Source organism: Geospiza fortis, unplaced genomic scaffold, assembly GCF_000277835.1.
Source record: "Geospiza fortis unplaced genomic scaffold, GeoFor_1.0 scaffold17, whole genome shotgun sequence".
Classification (NCBI taxonomy): Eukaryota; Metazoa; Chordata; class Aves; order Passeriformes; family Thraupidae; genus Geospiza; species Geospiza fortis.
In genome coordinates, this window is record NW_005054438.1 from 1,126,634 (window position 1) to 1,149,907 (window position 23,274).

A 23,274-nucleotide genomic window follows, 5' to 3' on the forward strand; every position below is an offset into this window, starting at 1 on the left:
CAGCCAGCTGTGTCAAGGCTGTGAGCAGTCACAGGTTTTTATTATTCGTTCCTTTCTAGCTTTCTGATATCTCCTTTCTCTTTCTTTAGTATAGTTTTAGTATATAATTTTCTTTTAATATAATACATATCATAAAATAATAAATCAGCCTTCTGAAATATGGATTCAAGATTCTCATCTCTTCCCTTATCCTGGGGACCCTCAAACACCACCACACTGTGCCACCCAGAACTTCATGGAAACATGAATTCTGAGGCAAAACTTGATTGTGAAAAGGAGCAGCACAGGCACTCACAGGTATCCTCAGGGCCCCAAGGAAGCTGATGGCTGATGTCCCATGCCTTCCTTCCCCAGTGGCCACGCTGCAGTTCTCACTGTCACTGAGTAAATGCTGCATCTCTGCATCCTGCAACATCCCCCAGCAACAGGTAAGAGAGAGAAGAGAACAAAAAACAAAGTATGTATCAAGAAATCAAACAGCTCCAAAATAATTTTTAGAAACAAGAACCTAGTTTGTCACAAAAAGTGGCAGCTTTTAAAAAGGCCTTGGTGTGGATAGCCAGAGTACACAGAGCGAGCAGAGACTACATTCAGAATATCAGGTGGTATCTGTGTGCAAACACTCCATAATAGAATCAAGTTTCTGTTCTATTGAAGAACAATTTCAAGATGCAAAACCCCCACATATTAAGAACATATTCCATGGAGCAAAACAGTTCCCAATCTTCCCTCACCCCACTACATAAATGTGATCTAATTAAAGCTGACAAGCTACTGAGTCCTACAACACTGTGTACAAGAAATTTCTACAAGGACACATTTCTGTACAAAATCATGTATTATCTTCTTTCTGTACAAATACTAAGCCAGTTTTTCAGGCTCTGTAACATCATCTTACTGACTCATCTAAGTACAGACCATCTTTCCACATGAGTTACAGACAGTGAGTGCTTTATATTGAGGAATTACTTTTTTTTTTCAAACCTGTTCCATTTGAGCATTGCAATCCCCAAAATATAAAAGCCTGGGGTTCACCAGCATTGCCCAAGTTGTGAATTCTGAGATCTTTTCTAGTACTAGGAAGGATTTCATTCCAAGAATTCCACTGGCTGCCAAGAATACTTGTGGAGCAAGTTACCACTGCACAAGAACAAGCCATCCCAATGTAGCCAGTAGGGTTTATGTTATTTTTAATCCTCTACCAGACTGAAGTGAACTCTCAGAATAGAACTGGAAATTTACATCTTACAGCTGTACACAGAAAAAAACCAAAAGTCAGGTATAAATAACCTCAGAACTTCTTTTCCAACTTGGAAAGAGGATGGGATGTAGCTATCCTCACTTTCACCTGCTTGCTGAGAGGCTTTACCAAGCTGTGCACTTCTCCTGTTTATGCATTCCACACACTGTCTTCCTTCTCCTAATTCTTCAGCATCTGAACAAAGCCTCAGTGAAGAATCAAGCCTCAAATATATATTTGACTGCAGGCTAGAAAGGATATAACAGCAGGCTGTGCCATTTCCAGTGCTTATTGCAAAGATGAAAACTTGGATTAATATTTGCTAAGCTGATGGGGGCAGAAAAAAACCATAAGTACTGGAAAAATTCAATTCTGCTATTTTACATTCAGTGATTCTAAACAAATTCAGTTTTTAAATAACATCATTTAGGAGAGGGCACCAGGGAACCATCTGGACACCTGAGCCCAGACACTCAGCACAGTTTTAGAAGCTGCCATGCAGCATCCAAATTTTAAATTTGATTGTTAGATGGGATGTAGGGCTTACAGGAGTCCAGTGTCTGGGCTCAGGTGATAAAGCATTAACCAGAAGACATAAAAAAACCATCTAGGGACCTGTGACATGGCCCTGCAGACCTATGTCATGGCCCAGGAGTCACTCCATCATCATAAAAATATTTCTCTTCTGAATTACTGGAGCAACTTCAAAACTTGAACTATTTTAAAAGAACGAATTCAAATCATAAGCTATTTTTTTAAAATAAGAGAGAGGAAAAAAAGAGAGAAAAAAAGGGTTTAAGCAGTGAAGCTCCCCACTGGATTCTAGATGGTGTCTGAGTATCTCCTGCACAATCAGCACAGCAAACCCAGCCAGGACTGTCTGAGGCAATGCTGCTCATTTCTCAGACAAGCAGCTCTCAATCTGCTTTAGAAGAGTGAGTAAATATTGCAGCAGCGGTGACCAAAGTCCAAACAACTTATTTAAACTCATGCTGGAAACTTTTGTCAATGATTTGGGGGTTTTTATGCTGCACAGAGCTAAAGGATAAATAAACCCAGCAGTTTGTGCTTGGCAGAGATGACTTGTACAGCCTTGCCAGCTTGTCTAGAGCATGATTAGGCATATGGCATGCTCTTGATCTCTGGGGAAGGATTCATTATCCCCCAATTTTGTGTCATTTTTAAGAGGCCAAGCTAACACAAGCAGCAGTGAAGGCACAGAGTTATTCAGGTCACGCAGCCAAAACCACATTCTGCTTTCAGTCACTGCAGATCCTGAGTATTTGCTTCCTTTTTACAGTAATTGCAGAGGTCAATGAAAACCCAGTAAAAGCTGCCATTCCAGTGTGCTTGGAGACCAAGGCATGAATGCAAAACATCTGCTGTTTGTAGAGGCTCAAAAGCTGCCTGTGAAAATCAGCTCCAAATAACCCCAGTGAAAAGGGGAAGATGTTCAGCTTGGCTCTGACAGAACGACTTGTTCTTCTGTCACTGGCAGAAAATCAGGAAGCCCCAAAGAGCAACAAAGAAGGGGTTTTAATGATTTTATTATTTTTAAACCTTGTTGAGACTCTGTATTACAAACATACCCCAGCTGGCAGGGAGGAGAGAGAAGGGGGGGATATTCCCAGGATTGGCAGCAGCTCCCCCAGTTCACTGTCTGTGTTGTCCCTCTGTCCTGCTCCCAAGGGACAGTGGGACAGGGGTGCAATTTCCTCACCCTTGGCTAGGCAGACCCTTCACAGGGTGGCAGTAGCAGAGTTAAAAAGGAAATCTCTGTCTACTGATTTGCTGATTTCTGTGGGGTTTTAGCTCTGTCATCCTAATTTAGAATCACAGATTGGATGGGGATGGAAAGGAATTGAAGATCATCCAATTCCAACCCCATTCCACTACCCCAGGTTGCTCCAAGCCCCATCCAGCCTGGCTTTGGACACTTCCAAGGATGGGACAGTCACAGCTTCTCTGGGCTACTCATTCCAGTGCCTCACCACCCTTTCTTCCATACATTTAAAATAATTTCTTCTGTAAATTCCATCCTGTCTAAATACACCTGCTGATATTCTTACATCTCCCCTTACCTTCCAGCTGGTTATGAAATAGCACTGACAAATGGTTTTTGAGCTGGAGACTGTTGCTGGGCAGCTCAAAACTAAAATGATAAACTCAGTACAGAGGGTTTTTAAGCTGTATTGAAGTGTTTCCTCAGCAAAAATTTCAAAACTTTTTTACCAGCACCGATTATTCAACCCTGTGAATGCTCATTACTATTCTACGGGCAAAGGATAAAGAGAACAGGAAGTTTCTATTTTCCTGGAAAAGTGTGAAAGAAGTTTAAAAAAAGTTATCCTCTCAGGATACAATGTGCCAAGTGTACTGAATACAGACACAAAATTTCAAACGGAAATTTTCAGTTCATGTCCATCACAAGATAAAATGCTATTTTGCCCACAAAATGGGCAAGTCCAGAATTCATTTTCTAGTGAGAAATAGCAGCCCTTATGGTTATGAGTTTTAAGCAAGATTTTTGTGAATAATTGTGTATATTTAGAACTTTCCCTTTCCACATATAATCTTGTTAAGTACAGACAGCTTTTGAAAGCAAAAGAGAGAGAAGTGAGACTGCAAGGATGGGACACAATATACATAATTTAAATATTTCAAGTGGGCTGCCTTTAAAGCATTTTGCAGTGCATTATTTTTGATGGAATTGTGTCAAGATCACAAAACAAAAAAGACCAATTGAGCAAGCACTGCAATCTCACACAGCTCAGTTTGCATTATTTATGGCAGCTAATGCTTAGTTCCCTCCTCTGAAGTTACATTTGTGTGTGAAGATGGAAGCAGATTTCAGCACCATAAAAAGAGGAATAATCTTTACAAACAGTAAATATTTTATGTGAGCCTTAAGGAGTCTTCTGTGCTATTTTACAGCAAAATTTTCTATTTTACCTGAGGTTTGCCATTTTCCTTAGCATTTAAGGTTGGCATCGGGATCCTGCACCGAGAGGCACTGTTCAGGAAGGTTTTGGAACTCTAAAAAAAAAAAAAAAGAAAACAAAACCAAAACAAAAACAACCTATATTTTCATTTTTTCTGCCTTTTTTCCTTTTTTTTTTTTAAGGATTACATTATTGCCAATCATCTCTCTGGACCAAGTTTTTTTGCATTGTAACATACACATAACCCAACTGGAGCATCTTTAATTTGATGTGTTTTGAGATTTTCAAGTGCTTACACAGACCTATGGCAATGGACATAAAATGCACTCACAAATTAATCTGAAGGCTTATTTCACACTGGTTTTATACAGAAGGAGCTGAATTCAGAGCACAATCATGCCCCTCTCAACATCTTTAGCTGCTTTTTCCTCTACTGTACTTGCTAACATTGCAAACTCAGTTTTTGCTTTGAGCAGATGATTCCAGCAGCAACTAGAGAAGTTGATTTGTTTCATAAAACCCTTGATTTTTCACTTTCCTAATCCCCTTAAGAGAAAAGTTCATCCCTTTAGCTTATATTCAGTAAAAAAACCAGAAACACTAAATTCTTTTAGCCCATAAATTCTTGTGTTCTTGTGGACAGGAGTATTGATGAGGAGTCTGGGCACCTCCAGCAAGTTCCAGGAGAAAAAAAATGACAGAAAAATCTACATTTTAGGCACCAGATGGACTTGCTTTTTATCCTCACTTATTAACAAGTACATTCCTGTGTCAGTTCACACCAAAATTCACTGGAAAACACCATTGGAATTCACTGCATTCACTGGAAAACACCATTTTGAGATCTTCAGTCTAAAAAGATTTACCAGGGACATTCAGATTTGTCTGCTGAATTAAATATACAGCTCTAAAGTAGGTCTGCAGTCAGGTATGGACAACCTATTGCTAAGTCCAAAAGAAGCACTGTGAATTCCTCAGGGATGAGATGTTGAAGTGTCTAATCACACACTGGATGCCACAGTGAAAAAAAAATCAAGATGGAACAATAAAAAACCCTACAAACTCTGCCCCAAATAACCCCTCTCCGCAAGCTCACAAATCAAAAAGGAATGCAAATCCTCACTGAACAATCCAGCTCAAAATCAATCACTGATTTTTGAGAATAATTGTGTATATTTAGAACTCTCCATCTCCTGGGTAATTCTTCCCCCCTGCCAAAAAAATCAAAAGTATGTATTTCAGTGTTTTTTTACACAAATTACCCTTCATCAATCAAATCCTTCTAAGAAGAAAAAATACTTCTGAGGATAAACTGTGGTAGTTCTGCAGCTCAGTTCAGAGCTGAGGCATAAGCAGTTTTGGACATGCATTCCTCAAAATAAACCAACAATACTTGAGCCCCCAGGGTCTGATAAAACAGATTTTTAAGTTTTATCTTACAGAAAATCTGGCTCTTGTCAAAAATGTGATTTACAAGAATCCACGGGGAAGAAAATCCATCACCTAGTGACAAGTCATCTACATTTTTAATCAGCAGCTCAGCAGAGGAAAAATGAATGACTTTTTCATTTGACTGTCAAAAAATAAGATTTACTACAGTAAGGAGAAAATCTCTGGGGCAAAGGACTAGACTGAGAGGCTGCACATTTAATACTTAAACTTATTCCTCCTTTCCAGGAGATAAAAATTGCAGCCTGGTAATTTTTAAATGCACAAGCACTTTGCAGCAGAAGTTCAAGGGAGGGAAGTTTTCTGGGAATGCAAAGTGGAGACAAAGGAAGTTCTTAGAGTACAAAGACAAGTTTGTATGAACATGATGTAACTGTGGGGGGAAAAAAAGGCACAGGGAGAAAAGATGAGAAGCAATAAAACCAGTTCTAAATCACATTTCCCAAAGGAGGGAACAAAAAGTTAAATCTCCTCTTTAACTTTCATAAAGGAAGTGCAGCAATTCTGAATAACACCCACTGACTTCTCACTTGCATTTGTCATAGGTACAGCCCTCCAGAAAGTCAAGATTAAGCTTCCAATGCCAGCATTTAGAAGCACTTTATTGTCCTCAAGTATTTATCTGGAAATAAATTTCAGATGGGTAAATCAGAGCCAAGATGAATTCAGGCAAATGAAGCAGAGCCCAGGAAACCAGAGAATAAAGGGAAAGAACCACACGCTCAAGGCTCTGTGCCTGACTCTCCATCTGTGGTTTTGGACAGCTCAATGAAATCTGATTACTCACCACTACAAACTCTGTGGAAATATTGGCCTCAGGACCATGCTGCAAATAAACATCAGATCAAATTCATCCAAGACTGGCATCACACAGAGAGGACTGTGATCTCTCCATCTTAATATAAACCCTTCCCTCGTGCTGAGCATTTATTTTAGTGCTGCTTAAATTTAACTGGCCTCATTCTTCCATAAGGAGATTTAGTTTTTAGTGCAGAGCTGCCTGCACCTACCCAGGACACCTGGCCAAAATTACCTGCCACAGCCTTAGGAGAAAAGCAAGTGTGTGTGTTTAAAACCTAAAAAAAAAAAGATTTCTAACTATTTGCAAAAGCACAGGAGGTTGTTCAGGTTGAACAGAATGACTGAACAAATAAACAAACAAACAAACAAAAAGCAAGTATTTTACACCTGCTAAATTATATCCCTTGTACAAGAGATTAAATATTTTTTTCCTATTTTACTACATCAACCTCCCTTCAATTAGCACTCACTTTTCTTTACAGTCAGAAGCTGTCATTACCACATCTACATCTGGACATCTTGAACTCCTACCTAATTAAATTTCATAATTTCTAAGGCCACCTGTCTGTTGGGAACAGAAGCTGTGAGCCCCTTCCACAAGGGTTTAGAATCCTTGCAGACCACTCAGGAGTGAAGTATTTGGGCAATTCCAATGACATAAAGCTCCCCAGGACAAGGCAAACCTTTATCTGAAAAGAGTCCAAGGCAAGTGATAAACTCCTCCCAGATTTCCAGATGTGAAATGGGAATAGGGAAGGGAGAAGTGATGCCTTTTGCTCTGCAGAGAGAGGTTTCCAGGGAAACAGGAGGTCAAATGCATCCCACACAGTGAGAGTGAGCCTGAGGCAGCGACCCTGCTGCTGTACCAGTGAAGACTGAGTCAAATGCTCCTCCTTTTCTGCAACTGGGGAAATTTGCTCCTAAAATACTATTTTTTTTTAAAGTATCATGATAGGTAGATAGTCCATGTCAGAATTTTCCACACCAGCTCACTGAGACATATGAGCAATATACTGTGCAGAGCTCTTTAGTTATGCTTTCCAGTTAAAGCGTATTTGAAACAAATAAATATTTATTTCCGTAAAGCTTAACTGGATATTCTGCAAAACAATGCTCTGAACTATATAAAATCTAAGGAAAATGGGACTCTTAACAGCAGGCAATGAGAGTCACTTCAAATACTCTCACAATTTACAGAAGTTACTTCTAAGAAATGAAAAAGAAAAAAAAGGAAAAATACAGAGCATAGTGTGAGCCCACCTTGTCTCACAGGAATAAAATAAGAATAGGGGTTCCACAGACCATCAAAAGCATTCAGAACCTTTATATATAAGCATTCAGAAGTGCTTCGTATGAAGATAAAAAAATTAACTGGAAAAGAAGAGAGAACACAGACTACAAAAGTTGCCTTCAGTTCCGAATCAAGAGCATTCAGTTCCTAATCAAAATGTAAAACTACACTGATCTGAAAATATAAGGGTTAAAAAATGTACAATCTATACAATCTACCTGTGAGACTGGCAAAGAAAATGCATGGTTCACATGAATCCACATGTACAGACAATTTCCATGTGGGCTTCCCTTGGGACTGTCACCAACAGCCCTGATTTGCCCTCAGACATGGGAAACCTCATGGCCTGCTCTGCCAATCCCCTCTACTATTCCAAAGAAATACCTGGAAATGTGGCAGACCTGATTGCCCAAGGGTTTCCGGGAGCCTGGAGCAAGAACTGCTCCAGATTTTGGCTCCAGTAGAGACAAACACAGAGCAAAGTCTCAGGGAATATGAAACAAGATCAACCTGTGAGCACAGTCCTGTACAAAACTGGGCCAGGAATGACATTTCTGTCATGAGAAGTTACACACAGCTGGTTTTCCTAATGCTCTTTTTGTTGCATTTCCTTGCTTTTTACTTTTCTCCAATTCCATTTGGATTGGCTTCCTCTTCTTGGGTTCATGAGGCAGAAAAGGAATCATCTCACACAGTAACTTGGGACTGCCTAGGGAAATCTTTCCACCTCTGACACAACATTCTAAAATACTTAATAAATAAATAATATTTATTACTTATTTACCTACCTTAATACTAATTACTTAACCAAAACACCCTACAAAGATGCTCAGAAGACTGAAGAAAAGCAAGAAAACTCAAGAAAAAAGAAGAGATGGACAGTTTTTACTTGGTTTTCTGTAAGACCAACTATTCCAAAACAAATGAATTCACCTCTTGATTCATTTACTTTGAGAGAAAATAAGCTCCTGGTTTACCAGTGAAGCACAGAAGACCAATCATTGCCTCAAGCACAGCATCAGTTACAACAGCCTGGCACAAAGAGCCCCACACACAATGTGATTCACAGAACCACCTTATTAAATGTGTCTATTAGGAGGCAGAAATCAAAAAAGAAAATGCATTTACTTACACTGGATGGTGTGCAGGAGCAACTGACATCTTTAGGATCTGAAATAAAATACCACACATAGCTAATAGTGAAAACAAGCCTAAGAGATCTCCTAAAACACTTTTAAATAGTGTAACTTACTGATAATAAACTGACAGCAGAGATAAGAAATGCTACTCTGCTAATCCAGCTAGTTACAGAATTCTTGTTATATCTGCCAAAATTTATCTCCTGAGACAGGACAGTTACAGTAAAACAAACATTCACATCTCTGAGCCTGCACAGGGACAACATGGGGCATTCCTTTTTAATTTCTAATTTAAAGTGTCAAAAGCTGCTCCTTCAGCTGCTTCCTGTAATTGATGGCACAGAGGATGATGATGGGGGGGGTTGAATGGCAGCACAGAACATCCACTGCAGCCAGGTGGGACCTTCAGCCAGGGACACTGAAGGCATTTACCAACACAGGGGGCTGGTGACAGGACAGGGGGCTGAACTCTGAAGTGTCACTGACTCTGTCAGGGGAGCTGGGGAGGGGTCTGGGGCACACAAACCAGATGAGGAGCAGCTGAGGGGGCTCACCTGGAGAAAAGGGGGCTCAGGGGGTGTTTTATTGCTGTATTTATTATTGTCTGTAATTCCCTGCCAGGTGGGGACAGCCGGGGGGGTCGGGTTCTGTTCCCAGGGAACAGGGACAGGAGCAGAGGGAACGGCCTCAGGGCAGGCTCAGGGTGGAGAGCAGCAGGAGTTTCTGCACTGGAGTCCCCATCCCTGGAGGTGCCCTGGACACTCAGAGCTCTGGGCTGGGGTCAGGGTGGGCATCAAAGTTGGACTGGATGACCTTGGAGGGCTTTTCCAACCTCAGTGATTCTGCTGGATAAGCTCTTTAAAGACACACCAAGTGTCTTCTTCCCTACCAAGTGTCCTGGGAAGGAGCTCTCTAAGTAGGGGCACAGCTGAGCCCCCCATGGCTGTGTCCCAGTGGAGCACTCACGTTCAATGAGGAACAGGAAACAAAGAACCCCCATGAGAGCCACGATGAGCCCAGGCACCACAAAGGAGAGACCCCAGCACGAGGACACCCAGTAAGCAGCAATCAAGGATCCCAAGATATTGCCCACTGAAGTGTGGGAATTCCAGACTCCCATGATCAGACCTCTCCTGCATTAAAAAAAAACAAAACACAGAAACATTCATTATAAGCATTAATCTCTTGAGAAAAGTGCATCAAAATGGCTTCAGTGCAGTATGTCTTATGATTCTTTAACTGATCATTTATTCATGCTACATGCTACTCCCATGATCAAACCTCTCCTGCATTAAAAAAAAGAAAACAAACAAACAAAACAAACAAGCATTAATTATAAGCATTAATCTCTTGAGAAGTGTATCAAAATGGCTGTGCAGCTGTGGTGTCAGTGCAATATGTCTTATGATTCTTCAACTGATCATTTATTCATGCCACAATCTCCACCTGGCAATTTCAAGGCACCTAAATATTCATAAAACTGTTGTAAATACTCTGTGCATGGCAGAATTTATCCTGCACTTCCTGGCATTTAAAAACACCACTAAGGCACATTTCTGGACAGTTTCTCTAATTACAACAAACAGGCTGATGTCGTGTAGCATGTGGACACCAAGTCTGATGCTTTTGGGAATAAAAATCCTCCTGCAAACACATTGCACTGATAACCTGATGCTTGCAGGACATGTCAGACTTGTCATGCAGAAGAAAACAAACTGTAGAGGATATGGGGAGCAAATTCAGTACTTTCTGATCCCATTCTGGACTTGCTGGGCTCTGGTAGAAGGTGACACCTGCACCAGTTTGGATAAGCACACATCAGGTTCCTGTCTGCCTGGAAATCCCAGATTAGAGCTGCTGTACATCAGCTCCATCTGAGCTAAGGCAAAGCACAAAAATCCCACTGAAGTCATGAAAACAGGGATTTTTTTCCCCTTTTAAGTCATGGGAAAACTGCCTTGCCCTCAGCAGGATTTTACCTGGAGCAGCCTAACTTGAACAAACACGAATCTTTTCCATGGCCTGAAGACAAAATTTAAGAGTTCTGCTCATGCTTCATGGAATCAGAGCAGAATGAAAACAAGGACCAGGTCACTGACATTTAAACCAGAGCCCTACTCACCAGCACACTGTGTGACATCCTAAAAATAAAGGACGTTGCTTTTGCACAAAGCAAAGCCTGAATAAATGTATTTATCTTGCACAGACTCCCCAGTCTTGTTCAATATTATATGACAGTTACCATTCTGTGCATTTCCTAATGGAAAATTAGTTTGAGGCTACATCTTTTTAACTAACATCTTTTTAACTATCCTGTGGTTTATATAAAAATCAAATACTGAATTTCAGTACATCCTTCTCTGGAACTGATTGACAACAATGCTCTACATATACAAAGGATGGTACCACAGTAGCATTATTATATGCTACATGCATCAACCATTATCAAAGGCAGTGGGTTTGGCATGCAGCTCTTGCAAAATTTATGGAAAATTACTTTATGGCGTGACAAAATAAACATCATGAGTGATCACTGTGCAGGATTAATATAAAAAAAAAAACAACAAACCAAGCAGATGATTTAAAGAAGGTGACAAAAGAAAGGTTAAATCAGCTGCCACATGTATTTTGTCTTCTAAATTAAATTTTCAAGTTTAAGTGTGTTAGAAAAAAAAGACATTATACAAAGGTATTTTTTGCAGTTATGCCCTGACAACTGTTTTGCAACACAAAGGAAAACAAAGGAAATTTCACATTAAAATGGCATAATAACAGCCTTTATAAGAGTAGTTTTAGACTGTTTATATCTACAAGAATTATTCTCATACAATTTTGAAATAATTCATCTGAAAAAGAGCTACCACAGAACACTGTTTTGACATGAAGGAGACAGTTCCAAACCAATAAATAAATTAAGCAGCACAACAAAGGAAGCTCCTCTCAAAATTCTAACTGCTTTGTTTTATTAAAAAAAAAAAAAAAAACAAAACAAAACCAAAAACCCACAGAAGCACCAGAAAGATATTTAAATAGATATTATAATATCACAGGCAGAACGTATTGATCTGTATTTCCATTTACCTTCCTTTTCCAAACCAGTTGCCAATACATGTAACGACACTTGGCCAGCCAGTGGTTTGCACCAGCCCATTGGCTATCTGAAAGTATATAAAAAGTAATAAATAAACATTTCCTGTCATAAACCAGGTTCCTAAACAATTTCTGCCGAGTTCTGCATTGGGAAAATTAAGTCTACATAAATACATTGAATTTAGGAATTTAGTGGGGAGTTTTGAAAACATTTCTTTCCTCTCCAAGAAGAAACGAGACACAAAGTTTTGCAGAGATTCTTCCCTCTACCTCCATCTCTATAATTAGTTTATGATTTAAATCACTGAATACTGTAATTCAGTCACATATTTACCAAAAATCACACTGCTCTGAGCTGCAAAGAGAAGTGAATTCCCCACAGTCAAGCAGCAGCATAACACTTATTTCAACTTGAGCATATGGCAAAGCATGTTTGCAATCAAATAAAGCAGAAAAAAAGACAACTTTAGGGGAGACTGGATAACTTCAAAATGCTTAACAGACATCTGTAAATAAACTGAGAGGAGGAATTTAATTTAATATAGGCAGGGTGAAGTAAGAATTATTTTAGTCTCCACATTGCACAGAACATTAACTCATCACAACTCCTAAAAAGCTCCCTGTCTACAATAACACAAATATCACAGTGCACAACAAGCATTTGAACATGCAACAAACACCAAGCTCACTCTACCCAACAAAAACCAATGGGGCTGGTGGTGTGAGACCCCCCTGGAGTTACAGGGCTCACTGAGCACATCCCACAGGGCAGAGACAGTCAGCTCAACCCTAAAGGAGGCATTTCCTGTCCTGGAAAACCCCTGATGCCAGAGGGCTGGGGTTATTAATTAATCACAGATTAATTGGTGACAAGGTTACAGAAGGGCTGTGCCAGGTTAGTATCTCCCCATGCCACCTTGCTCACTGCCATGCAGATGTGCCAGAGGTGAGAGTGTTACTGCAACCACACAGAAAGCAGCAGTGCAAGGTGCAGACCTGTCCAAAATGGCCCCAAGTGCCAACCCTAGCCTGGTCCTGACCTAAATTCCATCTTGGCCAAAGGTAAAAATTCTTGTGACACCTGATCAGAGCTCTGAAAAATCTCCCACAGTGAACCTGGTTACATAAGCTGCCTGTTCCCAGCCACACCAGTGTGGGAGACTGCTCATCATTAGCAGTGTAAATGGAATTTTCCTGCAGAGAAAGCCAGGATGTGTCACTCAGGTCTTGGCAGACTGACAGAAGTAAACATGCTTGTTTCAAAACTCACACACATTTAAGCTTGCAAAGATCTGATTGCTGATTTGACACAGAGTGAAACACATTAATTTACTTTCAACTAAAAAAAAAAAAAAACACCATTTTTCAGAAATAAAGCCTGGGGGTACCCACTCTATCACTTCTGCCTGTCATCAACAAGACATTCCAGCACTTACATCCTCCCACCCAACCATCACTGTGTGCAAGTGAAAAACCTCAATATTACCCTAAACAGCACCATGGGAGGAACTCTGAGTGCCTAAATTCACACTGTGCCTACCTGGGCCACGATGTAAAACCAGAGATTATGCACATTATAGAAATAACCCAATCCAAACATTGCAGTGAAGAGTCCACTGGCCAGCATCCCTCCTGTCAGGTAGTAGCGGATGGGCAGCCGCTCTCCGATGAGGCCACTTGGAATTGGGGAGGAAATAAAGAGAAAAGCCATCATTAAAAATGAGATCACACCCCCAAAGCCTTCACAAATGAAAGATATTTTGTGTTGTTTAAAATTCTGGTTGAGGAGAAACTCTGCTGGTAACTGCTGCTTGCCTTCACAGCAGCAAAAGAGAGATTTTTAGCACTTGACAGGGGAAAAAAAGCCCCAACAAAAGTTCATTAATTGCTAAGTTCTGACATCTGCACAAGCATCTTTCAGGGAGATACTCATCTGGAGCATATTCAGAGTCATTTACTTACAGAGTCATTTCCCAATTATGTGTCTCCAGCCATTGAAAGTGAGACTTGTCTCCTTTGCTAATGATTCAAGTCATGAAGGTTCTGGGTTTAGTCAATAAAAAGAATCATCTCCACACAGCAGCTAAGACTGCACACTTTAGGATGGGTTTGGTATTATTTTAGGAGGTGTTTGCTCCCATTCTTTGACCAAAGAAAGCCAGGACAATCATTTAAACCCAATCAGTGCAATTTGGAGACTGACTGGAGATTGACTGATTTACATTCTAGATGAAAAAAAGACAGGCTAGACTTCAATCTGGAAAATATTCAGTCAAGATTGGTGCAGCTAAAAAGCTTCCTACGTATCAGAGATTGATACCACTGGAGCTCAGAATCATGCTGGTTTTTTCCCCTCAGTAATCAATTTCTCACTCTCCATCAGAACCTCTGCAGTAGGAAAGCACAGTATCACAGAACTCAAATAACCTCATAAATAAACAGTAAAGAGAGTGGGCTTTTACCTTAAATACATCCCAACTGCATATGCACACAAAAATGAGTAATCCAGAGCTCCCAGTAGCTGTTTGTAGTTGCTCTTATCTAAGAATAATTTTCAAAACAAATTGTCACTTTAAGTGTACAAATTACTTCCCAACCATTTTCACATATAACAAGAAAAATGTCAATGTTTAATTTCCAATAGGCACATTCAGACTTCAGCAAACATATTGCCTATGTTTTATTTAACAAAAAAAAATATCCTTCTGCCTCTAAAATATTAGGAAAATATTGGCAGACCCATGCTAAACTCTACCTTATTTAAACAGCATTTTGGAAGACAAGAAACAACAGTTATTAGCAAGGTGCCCTTTTCTTAAAAGGCCTGAGGCAAAAGAAAATCCAAAATCTAATTTAACACACTTGATTAAAAGTGGTAAGATGAGTTGCAAAAGCATGAGGTCCTAACAGCAAAAATGTCTAAAAAAAGAAATCCATCATCATAAAGGCTTTTAAACAATCAGCTTAATATTTTTTTAAATATTAAGTTATTTAAATATTTAAAATATTAAGTTTTTTTTTATTGTGTAAAGCCTTTTGTATTTCATTCTCCAGCTATTCACAAAGCACAGAGAAGTTCTGCTTAAAAAAAACCCCAGAGCTCTGCCCTGTAGAGCAAACAACCATAATCACACCTAAATAGGAACTGCAGACAGCACAGAGGGAGCAAAGGGGCTCCACCCTGATGGAAACACCAAGTCAACTCTCAAGGGCCCTGAGCTCATACCCAGACAGTTTGTGCATTTATTTGCAATAAATTGCCACAATCGCTATTGGCTTTGAGCACAAAGTCCCAGATATTAAAGCAAATTCCTTCCTCCAGCGTTTTTCTGGCAAAACTCCCAGCTTTGCCAGAAAAACACCTGAAAGAACAAGTTGGGAGTGCCAATCCAAAGGGGCAGCTTGGCAAAAAGGTCCATAGAAAAAGGAGGATATTTGGGCTGAGAAGCCTCCATTAGAACAAGTCAATCAATATTTCAGACAAACAAACTCAATCCCCCCTTTGGTTAAGGGACAAGAAACACTGCCCAGATTTAAGTGCATCCCACCTGGGGGATTGAATTTTTCCAGCAGACCCTGCAGCAGGAGTTAATACACTGGATTTTGTCCCCAGAAACCCCAGAGATCAGATCTTTAATTATCTTTGAAGAGAGCAGGACATTTTTTTTTAATTGCTAATTAAAGACTAATTAGAATGTATGGCTACACAGACTGGGGTGGACTGGCACATTGACAGAATGGACTAATCTATTTCACTGAGGTTTCTGAGAGCAATAAAAGTGTCAAGGAATGATTCAAAGTCTCATTTAAAGTCAAATACGATTAAATTAAAATTTAATCATCCATTAGACAAATATTTTTTTTCTATTCAAGTGAAAGGCCAGGTTCATAAACTATCCAGTAAGTTGTCAAGTCTCTCCTGCAATGAAGTCTCCCCTTTTTCTTCATTAAAATGGAGAGAAATGTATTCCTTCAGGCAGATAAGGACTCTGCAAAGTTCCAATTTAGATAAGAACCAAGTAATTTCACTTAAAAGATTGCTTGAATTAAACAAGCAGAAAATAATAATGATTGATTTTATTCTTCATCCTTTTTTCCAAAGCAGACATACTAAAGACAAAACCCATTTTCTGACTGAAAACTGATCTACTGAAACAACTATTAAAATAATATCACTTGTTTAAGTGACTTCAAGTAGAAGAAAATCCTAAGGTAAGTCACAACTTCACTTTCTGAGGAGAAATCAGTGAGGACATGGAAAACAAAACACCCCTTCCATGCACATCCCTCATGTGTCAAGAAATAGCTAAATATGAATATATAATAATTAATAATCTAATTATGAGTATCAGCTCATTATTAGAAGTAATCAGTGAGAACATGGAAAACAAAACACCCCTTCCATGCACATCCCTCACATGTGAAGAAATAGCTAAATATGAATATATAATAATTAATAATCTAATTATGAATATCAGGTCATTATTAGGAAAGAAAGACACAAAACCAAAAAAGCCAAACCTTACCAAATGGCTCCCATCCACACTGAGAGGCATTAAATGGCTTTTTGACAGGCTGGATCTGGGCAGCATATTCCTTGTAGGAGTCAAGTTCAACTTGGCTTGCACAATGCTTATGCAGCTCTCCCTGAAACAGAAAGGACATTTGAAAATGGAAAATTCACTTGCAAATTGGGGACTGATAACTCTTCTACAGCAAGAAATTTAACAATTCTAGATTTATGTGTACCTGTGTCGAATCTACCAAAATCAGAAAAATTGTTGGCCCTTATTAATTGCTTGGTATTTTGCTGGGGGAAGCCACAATTATATGGTTAGGAAAAAACATTCTACAGTAAGCTGGTGTTTCTGACAGTGAAAATCTCTGAAATTCTGCAGTAACATCAAGTTACTGCTCAGTTTTATGCAATGCAGTACTGGGGGATTTGGTTGGTGTCTGGCAAGTTATAAACACTGAAGATTAAAATAACAAACCCAGAATTAGAGAATTTGTGTCATCAGCTTCACTGGGAACAGCCACAAGGGTACAGAAAATGATGACCACGATGCTCAGTAGTACTGGGAACACTCTTGTAAATGCCAGTGGAATGTTCAACTCATCAGTTATGAGCAACTTTTGCCAACCATAAGAATGCAAACCTCTCAAATATCTCTAATTGGATTCATTCACATGAATTGAGTGCAGGCACAGCTGCTTCCAGCCCAAAACCCAGACTTACATGCCATATTCTAGGTGTGGTCTCACTCAAGTTTATCAAGCAAATATCACTGTGTGCCAGCTTTATCAGTTTTTCATCTTGAAGGCATTTCAAGTTAAAGGTTAACCCTGCCTTTGACAACAGGAAATACTGAAAAAGACAACAACATCCTTGTCTGACAGGAGCAGGAGGATGTTTGAACAAGGACAACACCTCCCTTACCTTCACTATACTGATAGGTTTCCTTGAGAGATGGAAGCTGGCATACAGCAGGAAGGTGAGAGAGAAAATGAAAGCTCTATACCTACAAGAGAAAAGAAAAAAAATTGAAAATTATTTTATTTAGATTTCCTTTGAGCACCAAGTCACACAAAACCATTACACAAGTTGTTGATAATACTGGAACAGTGGAAGATAACTATTTTGAGTTCTCCAGCAGCCTGAAGAACCACCCTCCCAGTAATGCTGCTTCCCATCTGCTCTGATGTGGCCTTGGGAGGAGCCTGGTGGCACTTGGGGACAGGCAGGACAATGTGGTAGTGCCCTGAGCTCACACAGCTGACCTGCCTGGTGTGCAACCCTCCCCTGGGGGCTGTTAAATATCAGCTCAAAATTATTAAACATCAGCTCAACACACAGAGAGTCAGATTCACACCTCCGTGTCTCCTTGGGTTTGGTGGTATTGCTAGGACATAAGTGATGGCTCTCTTAATTGTCAGTTTGGAGAATTCCTTCTGTTCTTACTGCTTTTAGGATTTACTTTTGCCTTCCTCTAATAGAAATCAGTCATTTCCAGAGATGGACAATGGGACTGACACTGGAGCACATGAATAGAATTGAGCAGCTCTGGGATTGGGAAGGAGTTCTCCCTTATGCCTCACTGGGATCCTTGGGTCTTTCTCTACAGTTCAGCTGAATTAAAAGAGCATCTTAATTTCACTGTCACTGAAAGAATTAAACAAAGATAATAATTTGATCTATTCTATTCCCTATCTATGGTTTCAGTTGTTTAAGGAAAGCATTTTGTGGATTTGTGCTTTTTAAAATACCCAAAATGTGTCTCCTGGCTCCTTCTAGCCTTGATCCTAAAATTAACTTCTGTAAATGTAAGTACATATGTACATACAAATATCTGATTATCACACTGCCTACTACAGTCCCTGATTTTTAATTAACCCTTTTCAACAACTTTTTGCCTTATGAACTTTTACATAACCAGGGTCTTGTTTTATAATTCTGGCATATTCACAGGAAAAAAGAGTCATCCCACAAGCAGAGTTATTCACCCTCATGACTGAAAACATCCTCACAAGGGATAAAACTGCAATTACTTAGTTCCTGCTGCTCAACTAGTGAAAATGTCATAAAATGGCTCAGACGGAAAGAGTTTTTTCTTTCTTTTTTTAATTTTTTTTTTGTTAGTCACACACAATTGACTCAGTATTCTATCTCAGGAACCACATGAACTGGTGCCATAAAATTTCCAGGATTAGCTTTCCTAATGCAAGAAGGATTTTTGTTTAGTTTTGCTGGGGGGCTTTGCTGGTTTTTAATTTTTTTTTAATATTGCAGCAGCAAGAACTAAAACTAATTGTACAAGTCTGTATCACACTTCAAATTAATGGGGAGAAAAGACACTTCTGGCTGAGAAAAGAAAGGTAATCCTGAGCACTCCTCTCACCTAGGATCTTGAAAATGCAATTTATTCTTTCAAATACATACCTTGCACAGTAAAGGAAAGGCTTTATTCTCTAGCACACTTGACCAGCAAGGGTTTGTCTGGGTTTCCCAGCAAAATATCTCACTTTTTATAGGTCAGCAATATTTATCTATCATACAACTGACTCTATGTTCTTCCTGGATGTATTAAACAATGAGAAAGCAAAAATCCTGAGCAAGGCAGCAGACACAAGCTCACACTGTGCACAGCAAGGATCAGCACCACCACTCCACACTTACCACTGATCCCGTGAGAATGAAGTGATGAAACGGATCCCAGGAGGAAGCTGAGCCATCTACACCACAGCTGCTACCAGATTCCAGGTGACACAATTATGGATGTGTGGCAGAGTTATTTGTTCTTCTGGAAGTGTGACAAAGATCCCCCAAAGCCTGTGGGTCCCACAAATGTGGAATATCTGCTGCTGGGCTGATCTCCTTGCAGTTTTTTTTTTCCTTCTACCTTCAGTCACAACGTGGCAAATTCTTCACTCTGTTTACTGCTGATCTTCAAACAAGAGAAGCTGGTAAGTAAACAGTCTGGTTGAGTTATTGGGATATTTTCTAATCATAACATTTGAATCAGCAATTATCCATTTCAGAGATAAGTAATTCACATCACTAAACTTCACATTAAAAATGCAGTGGAGAATTTTAAGCCTATATAAATTGCAGCCTTCTCTGATTTTTATAATTTATAATTTGAGAGCTTGGCATGGTACAAAGCAGTGGAGACACAAAGGAAAGATGCACTCAGAACTTGATCCAAAGCCAGCTTGTATCAGAACACTCAGCTTTTGTCCCAGAATGACTATGAACAGGCAACTCCTCAGCTCACAAAGATCTGTTTGAGCACATCAGGAACATTTATGAGCTTGCAATTTGCTCAAGAACGGCTGCAGTGTTTCCAGCCTGGAATGAGAGACTCCTCCAGCTTGAGAGTGGGTGCTGCTAAACAACGCTGCCAGCAAGGCTTGAGCAGCATTCCCTCTCTTCCATTTCTCTGACCCAGTATCAGCACTGCACAAAGCTCCACATCATCAGAAAGCCTTGGAAAAGGAAAAACCAAGTTTTTTCACCCCTTGAGCTCCCTACACCAGCAAAAGGCAGGACCACGTGTGTCCTCAGTACACAGAGAACAGCAAGACTGCAGCAGTTTGGTTTGAACTCTCACGAAGTTCCTCCTGTTTGCTCCAACATGGGCTGAAGCCCCTTGACAATAAAACTTAGATTTTATTCCAGGTGCTGCATCAGGAACTGGCTGCACTGTTACCTGGCAGCTGCAGAGTCAGGTGGCCAAAGGAGCTGTAGGCAAAAGGCGTGACCGCAACTCACGCACACAAACCCAGCAGGATCCAGGGACACTCCAGGACTCCATAACCCTTCTGGCAGCCCTCCAGGACCCCACAACCCCCACTGACAGCCCTCCAGGACCCCACAACCCCCATGGCAGCCCTCCAGGACCCCACAACCCTCTTTAATGCCAGCACAAGCCACTGCCATGCTCCTGATGGGAAGCTGGTGGGATTCAGGATGAGCTCTCCCGGTAAACAATGGGAGGTGAGTGAAAGCATGAAAGCACAACTGCCAAACCCACAGCTGGTGTTCACCTGGGAATTTTAGGGGCTGCCACAGGGCAGGTGAAGGTGTGAGACTCTCTCCTCTCATCTTCACTGCCCCATCTTAACTACAGAAATCAAAGCTGCTTGTCTTCAGTCAGGTAAGTGACAACAAACAGGATCTGCCAGGTCCAAGCTGGCAACTTGAAAGCTTCACCACCCACCCAGGCTTTCTCCCCAGGAATAGAGGAACACAACCCCCTCTTTACATAACTGAGTATCCCACCAAAAGATCAAGGCTCTGCTCCTTGATGCTAACACATTCTTGTCATACCTCTATTTTTTTCTACAGTGTCCTGGTTCAGCTTTGCCACCTTCCTACCCTAAAAGTGAATTGACTTGCTAATCTCGTTTGGCATGTTCCACCCTCTTCCTGGCCCTGAATCAGATTGTGCAATTAATCAAACCCCATAATCATTCCCGCCCAACACGAGTTTCCTATCTGCTCTCTGAGGTTGCTGAGGTTAGAGAAAGTGCAACTCTATCCCTTCCTCCCCTCTCCAAACTCCAGATAAAGATCCCTGCCTCCCTCCTTGTGTCAGAGCTTGTAGTCCTACAGCCATGGTTCAGGTGCCTGATCCATCAGAAATCCTGCTCTGAAATACAGCTGATCCAATAGAGAATATTAACTCATTCTATAGCCATAAAACTGCCACACACAATAAATCCAAGGCAGCAGGGGCATAAAGACAAGGATTAAAAACTGGGATTGTCCCTTACAGCCACAGCTGGCTAGTTAGGTCAGATTTCAAAATTTCCAATTTCAAAACAACTATTTCTCATCAGTAATCTGTGTTTGGTTGAAATGAAACACAGATAGCTCCAAGTGGGAGAAAATAGGTAAGGAGAGAAAGAAGTCGGCACAAGCAGCTCACAGCAGGAGTGAAGTTTTCCTCCAGCAGTAACAGATTCATTTCAGGGTGATCCCAAACCCCATTTCTCCTCCCTCACAGTCCTCTCCAAACACAAAAATGATTGCATCAACCACACCAGGTGAGCTGACAGAAATACCTAGTGGGAAAAAAACCTGAGAAGCCAGCAAAGAACAAACACCTGAGGTCAAACACTTCCTTAAACAGTCCTCTGAAAATAGGACAGGGCAATCATCATTATAGCAAAGCAATTGTTTGGCAGGTTACTATTTAACAGCTCTAGTGCAAGCAGGAAAAGACTTCACACATCTTACAGAAGGTTTCAGTGCTCAGTGGTCACACCAGGCTGCACAGCTGTGCACCTGCTGCACAGACTGTACTCACACCACCTCCCAGCAGTGTATCCTCAGGATAAATCCCATCACAAGGATCCCAGCCATTCCCAGCAAAGATGACTGGACTATCAGCAGCACAGAGAGAACTGCAGCCTAACTCTGTTTGACAGGGATTGATTTCATTTTATGTACTGCAGGCAGGAACACCTGACTTCTCATTTACACCTCAATAACTTGTTTCTGTCTCCACATATCTCTAAGTTCCTCTGACATTCATGTGCATTTTAATAAACATAAAAAATATCCTCCAGATGACGCCTTAGGTTTTAACATTTTTATTTTCCAGATTCTGTACTGCATTAGTATAGAACTCTGAACTTCATATAACGTGTTAGCAAGTGTTTTGACACAAAAAAATCCTTTCCCAGCCCAAGAACCATTGCAGCTTCAGGTCCAAAAAGTGTAAACAGCAAATTGAGGAGAGCAATCTGGGAGGATGGGACTGCATAACCTGAAGCTGTAATTGGACAATTAACCCCAATATGGAAATGGACCAAAACTTATAAAAGTGTGAAAAGTTGTGTCAATCTTGGGTGTAGCCTCAGCCAGGCTCTTGTACTGCCCAAGGTGCATCCTTTGAAGGCCTTTTCAATAAATCCCTGCTTTACTCCTTTACCACTGCCCAGCCTCTGTTCTAGGCATCACACCACACATAAGCAAAGAAATTTGTGGCAACAAAACCTGTGATAGCAGGTTGTAAATCTCACCTTTTATTGGAGATTAAAGCAGATTTTAGAAACCAAGCTATACTTCAGAAATCACACTAATAGGCTACAACACACAACCAGTAGTTCATCGATACAATTTTTTATATTTCAGCTTTCCTGATGAAGCCCAAGGACAATGTCCCGTTCAATCACTCAAACTTGTTTTACATTCTTTCACTTTCACCAACTATTTCTGCCGACAGCGAAACCAACCCTCCACTTCCTCCTTGCTGTACTTCAGTGCACAAAGCCATATATTGCCGTATTTACTCTGAAACCATATTTACCTTTCAAACTTGCTATTGCTCCTTCGCTGCAGTGGCTGAAGCATTCCTTCCTCCCTATTTCAGGCAAGCAGTCAGCGGGGAGCGGCTTTTTCTCCCTACGAACACGGCACAGGCGGGCTCAGCTGTGCTGGGCAGGCAGCGGGAAGGTCCTGCCCGGCAGGGCTGAGATGAATTCTGTCAATGTATGTGCAGACACCGGCTTACCAAACCCTCCCCGGGGTGACCTCAAGGGCTCACAACGCCTTCGCACACACGCGGATCAAATGCAAATTGTGCTTAATACCCGGCAGCTCTGCACCTGAGCCAGAAGCTGCCAAATCCATCACTCCGGCGCCTCAAATAGCCGCGGTCCTTCTATTTAATACAGAGTGGGGGGAAAGGGTTCACCGTGCTTTAGCACAGCCGCTGTGAGCACACGGGACCCGCAGAGAGACCAGGGCGGCTCCAACCATCCCAAAGGTCAAGGGCAGCGGAGCCGGGGAAGGGACAGGCACCACCTTCCCCC

At 40.8% G+C, this 23,274-nt stretch overlaps 1 protein-coding gene across 2 annotated transcripts in view; it reads right to left on the reverse strand.

Moving 5' to 3' along the window:
- Positions 1 to 22,982, reverse strand: part of SLC37A1 (solute carrier family 37 member 1) — a 36,664-nt gene extending 13,682 nt beyond the window's left edge. The window contains exons 1-11 of one of the 2 annotated variants that reach the window (XM_005427235.3): positions 22,770 to 22,864; positions 19,130 to 19,397; positions 17,393 to 17,474; positions 16,479 to 16,599; positions 14,415 to 14,493; positions 13,493 to 13,628; positions 11,944 to 12,020; positions 9,829 to 9,995; positions 8,856 to 8,893; positions 4,193 to 4,276; positions 296 to 406 (exon numbers count right to left, since the gene is read on the reverse strand). In XM_005427235.3, coding sequence (XP_005427292.1) covers positions 296 to 406; positions 4,193 to 4,276; positions 8,856 to 8,893; positions 9,829 to 9,995; positions 11,944 to 12,020; positions 13,493 to 13,628; positions 14,415 to 14,493; positions 16,479 to 16,599; positions 17,393 to 17,474; positions 19,130 to 19,185 — 951 coding nt within the window. In that variant the 5' untranslated portion in view covers positions 19,186 to 19,397; positions 22,770 to 22,864. Of the gene's footprint in view, positions 1 to 295; positions 407 to 4,192; positions 4,277 to 8,855; positions 8,894 to 9,828; positions 9,996 to 11,943; positions 12,021 to 13,492; positions 13,629 to 14,414; positions 14,494 to 16,478; positions 16,600 to 17,392; positions 17,475 to 19,129; positions 19,398 to 22,769 lie in introns of both variants that reach the window. The other variant, XM_031062151.1, reaches the window with a different exon arrangement.
- Between the last annotated feature and the right edge of the window lie 292 nt (positions 22,983 to 23,274).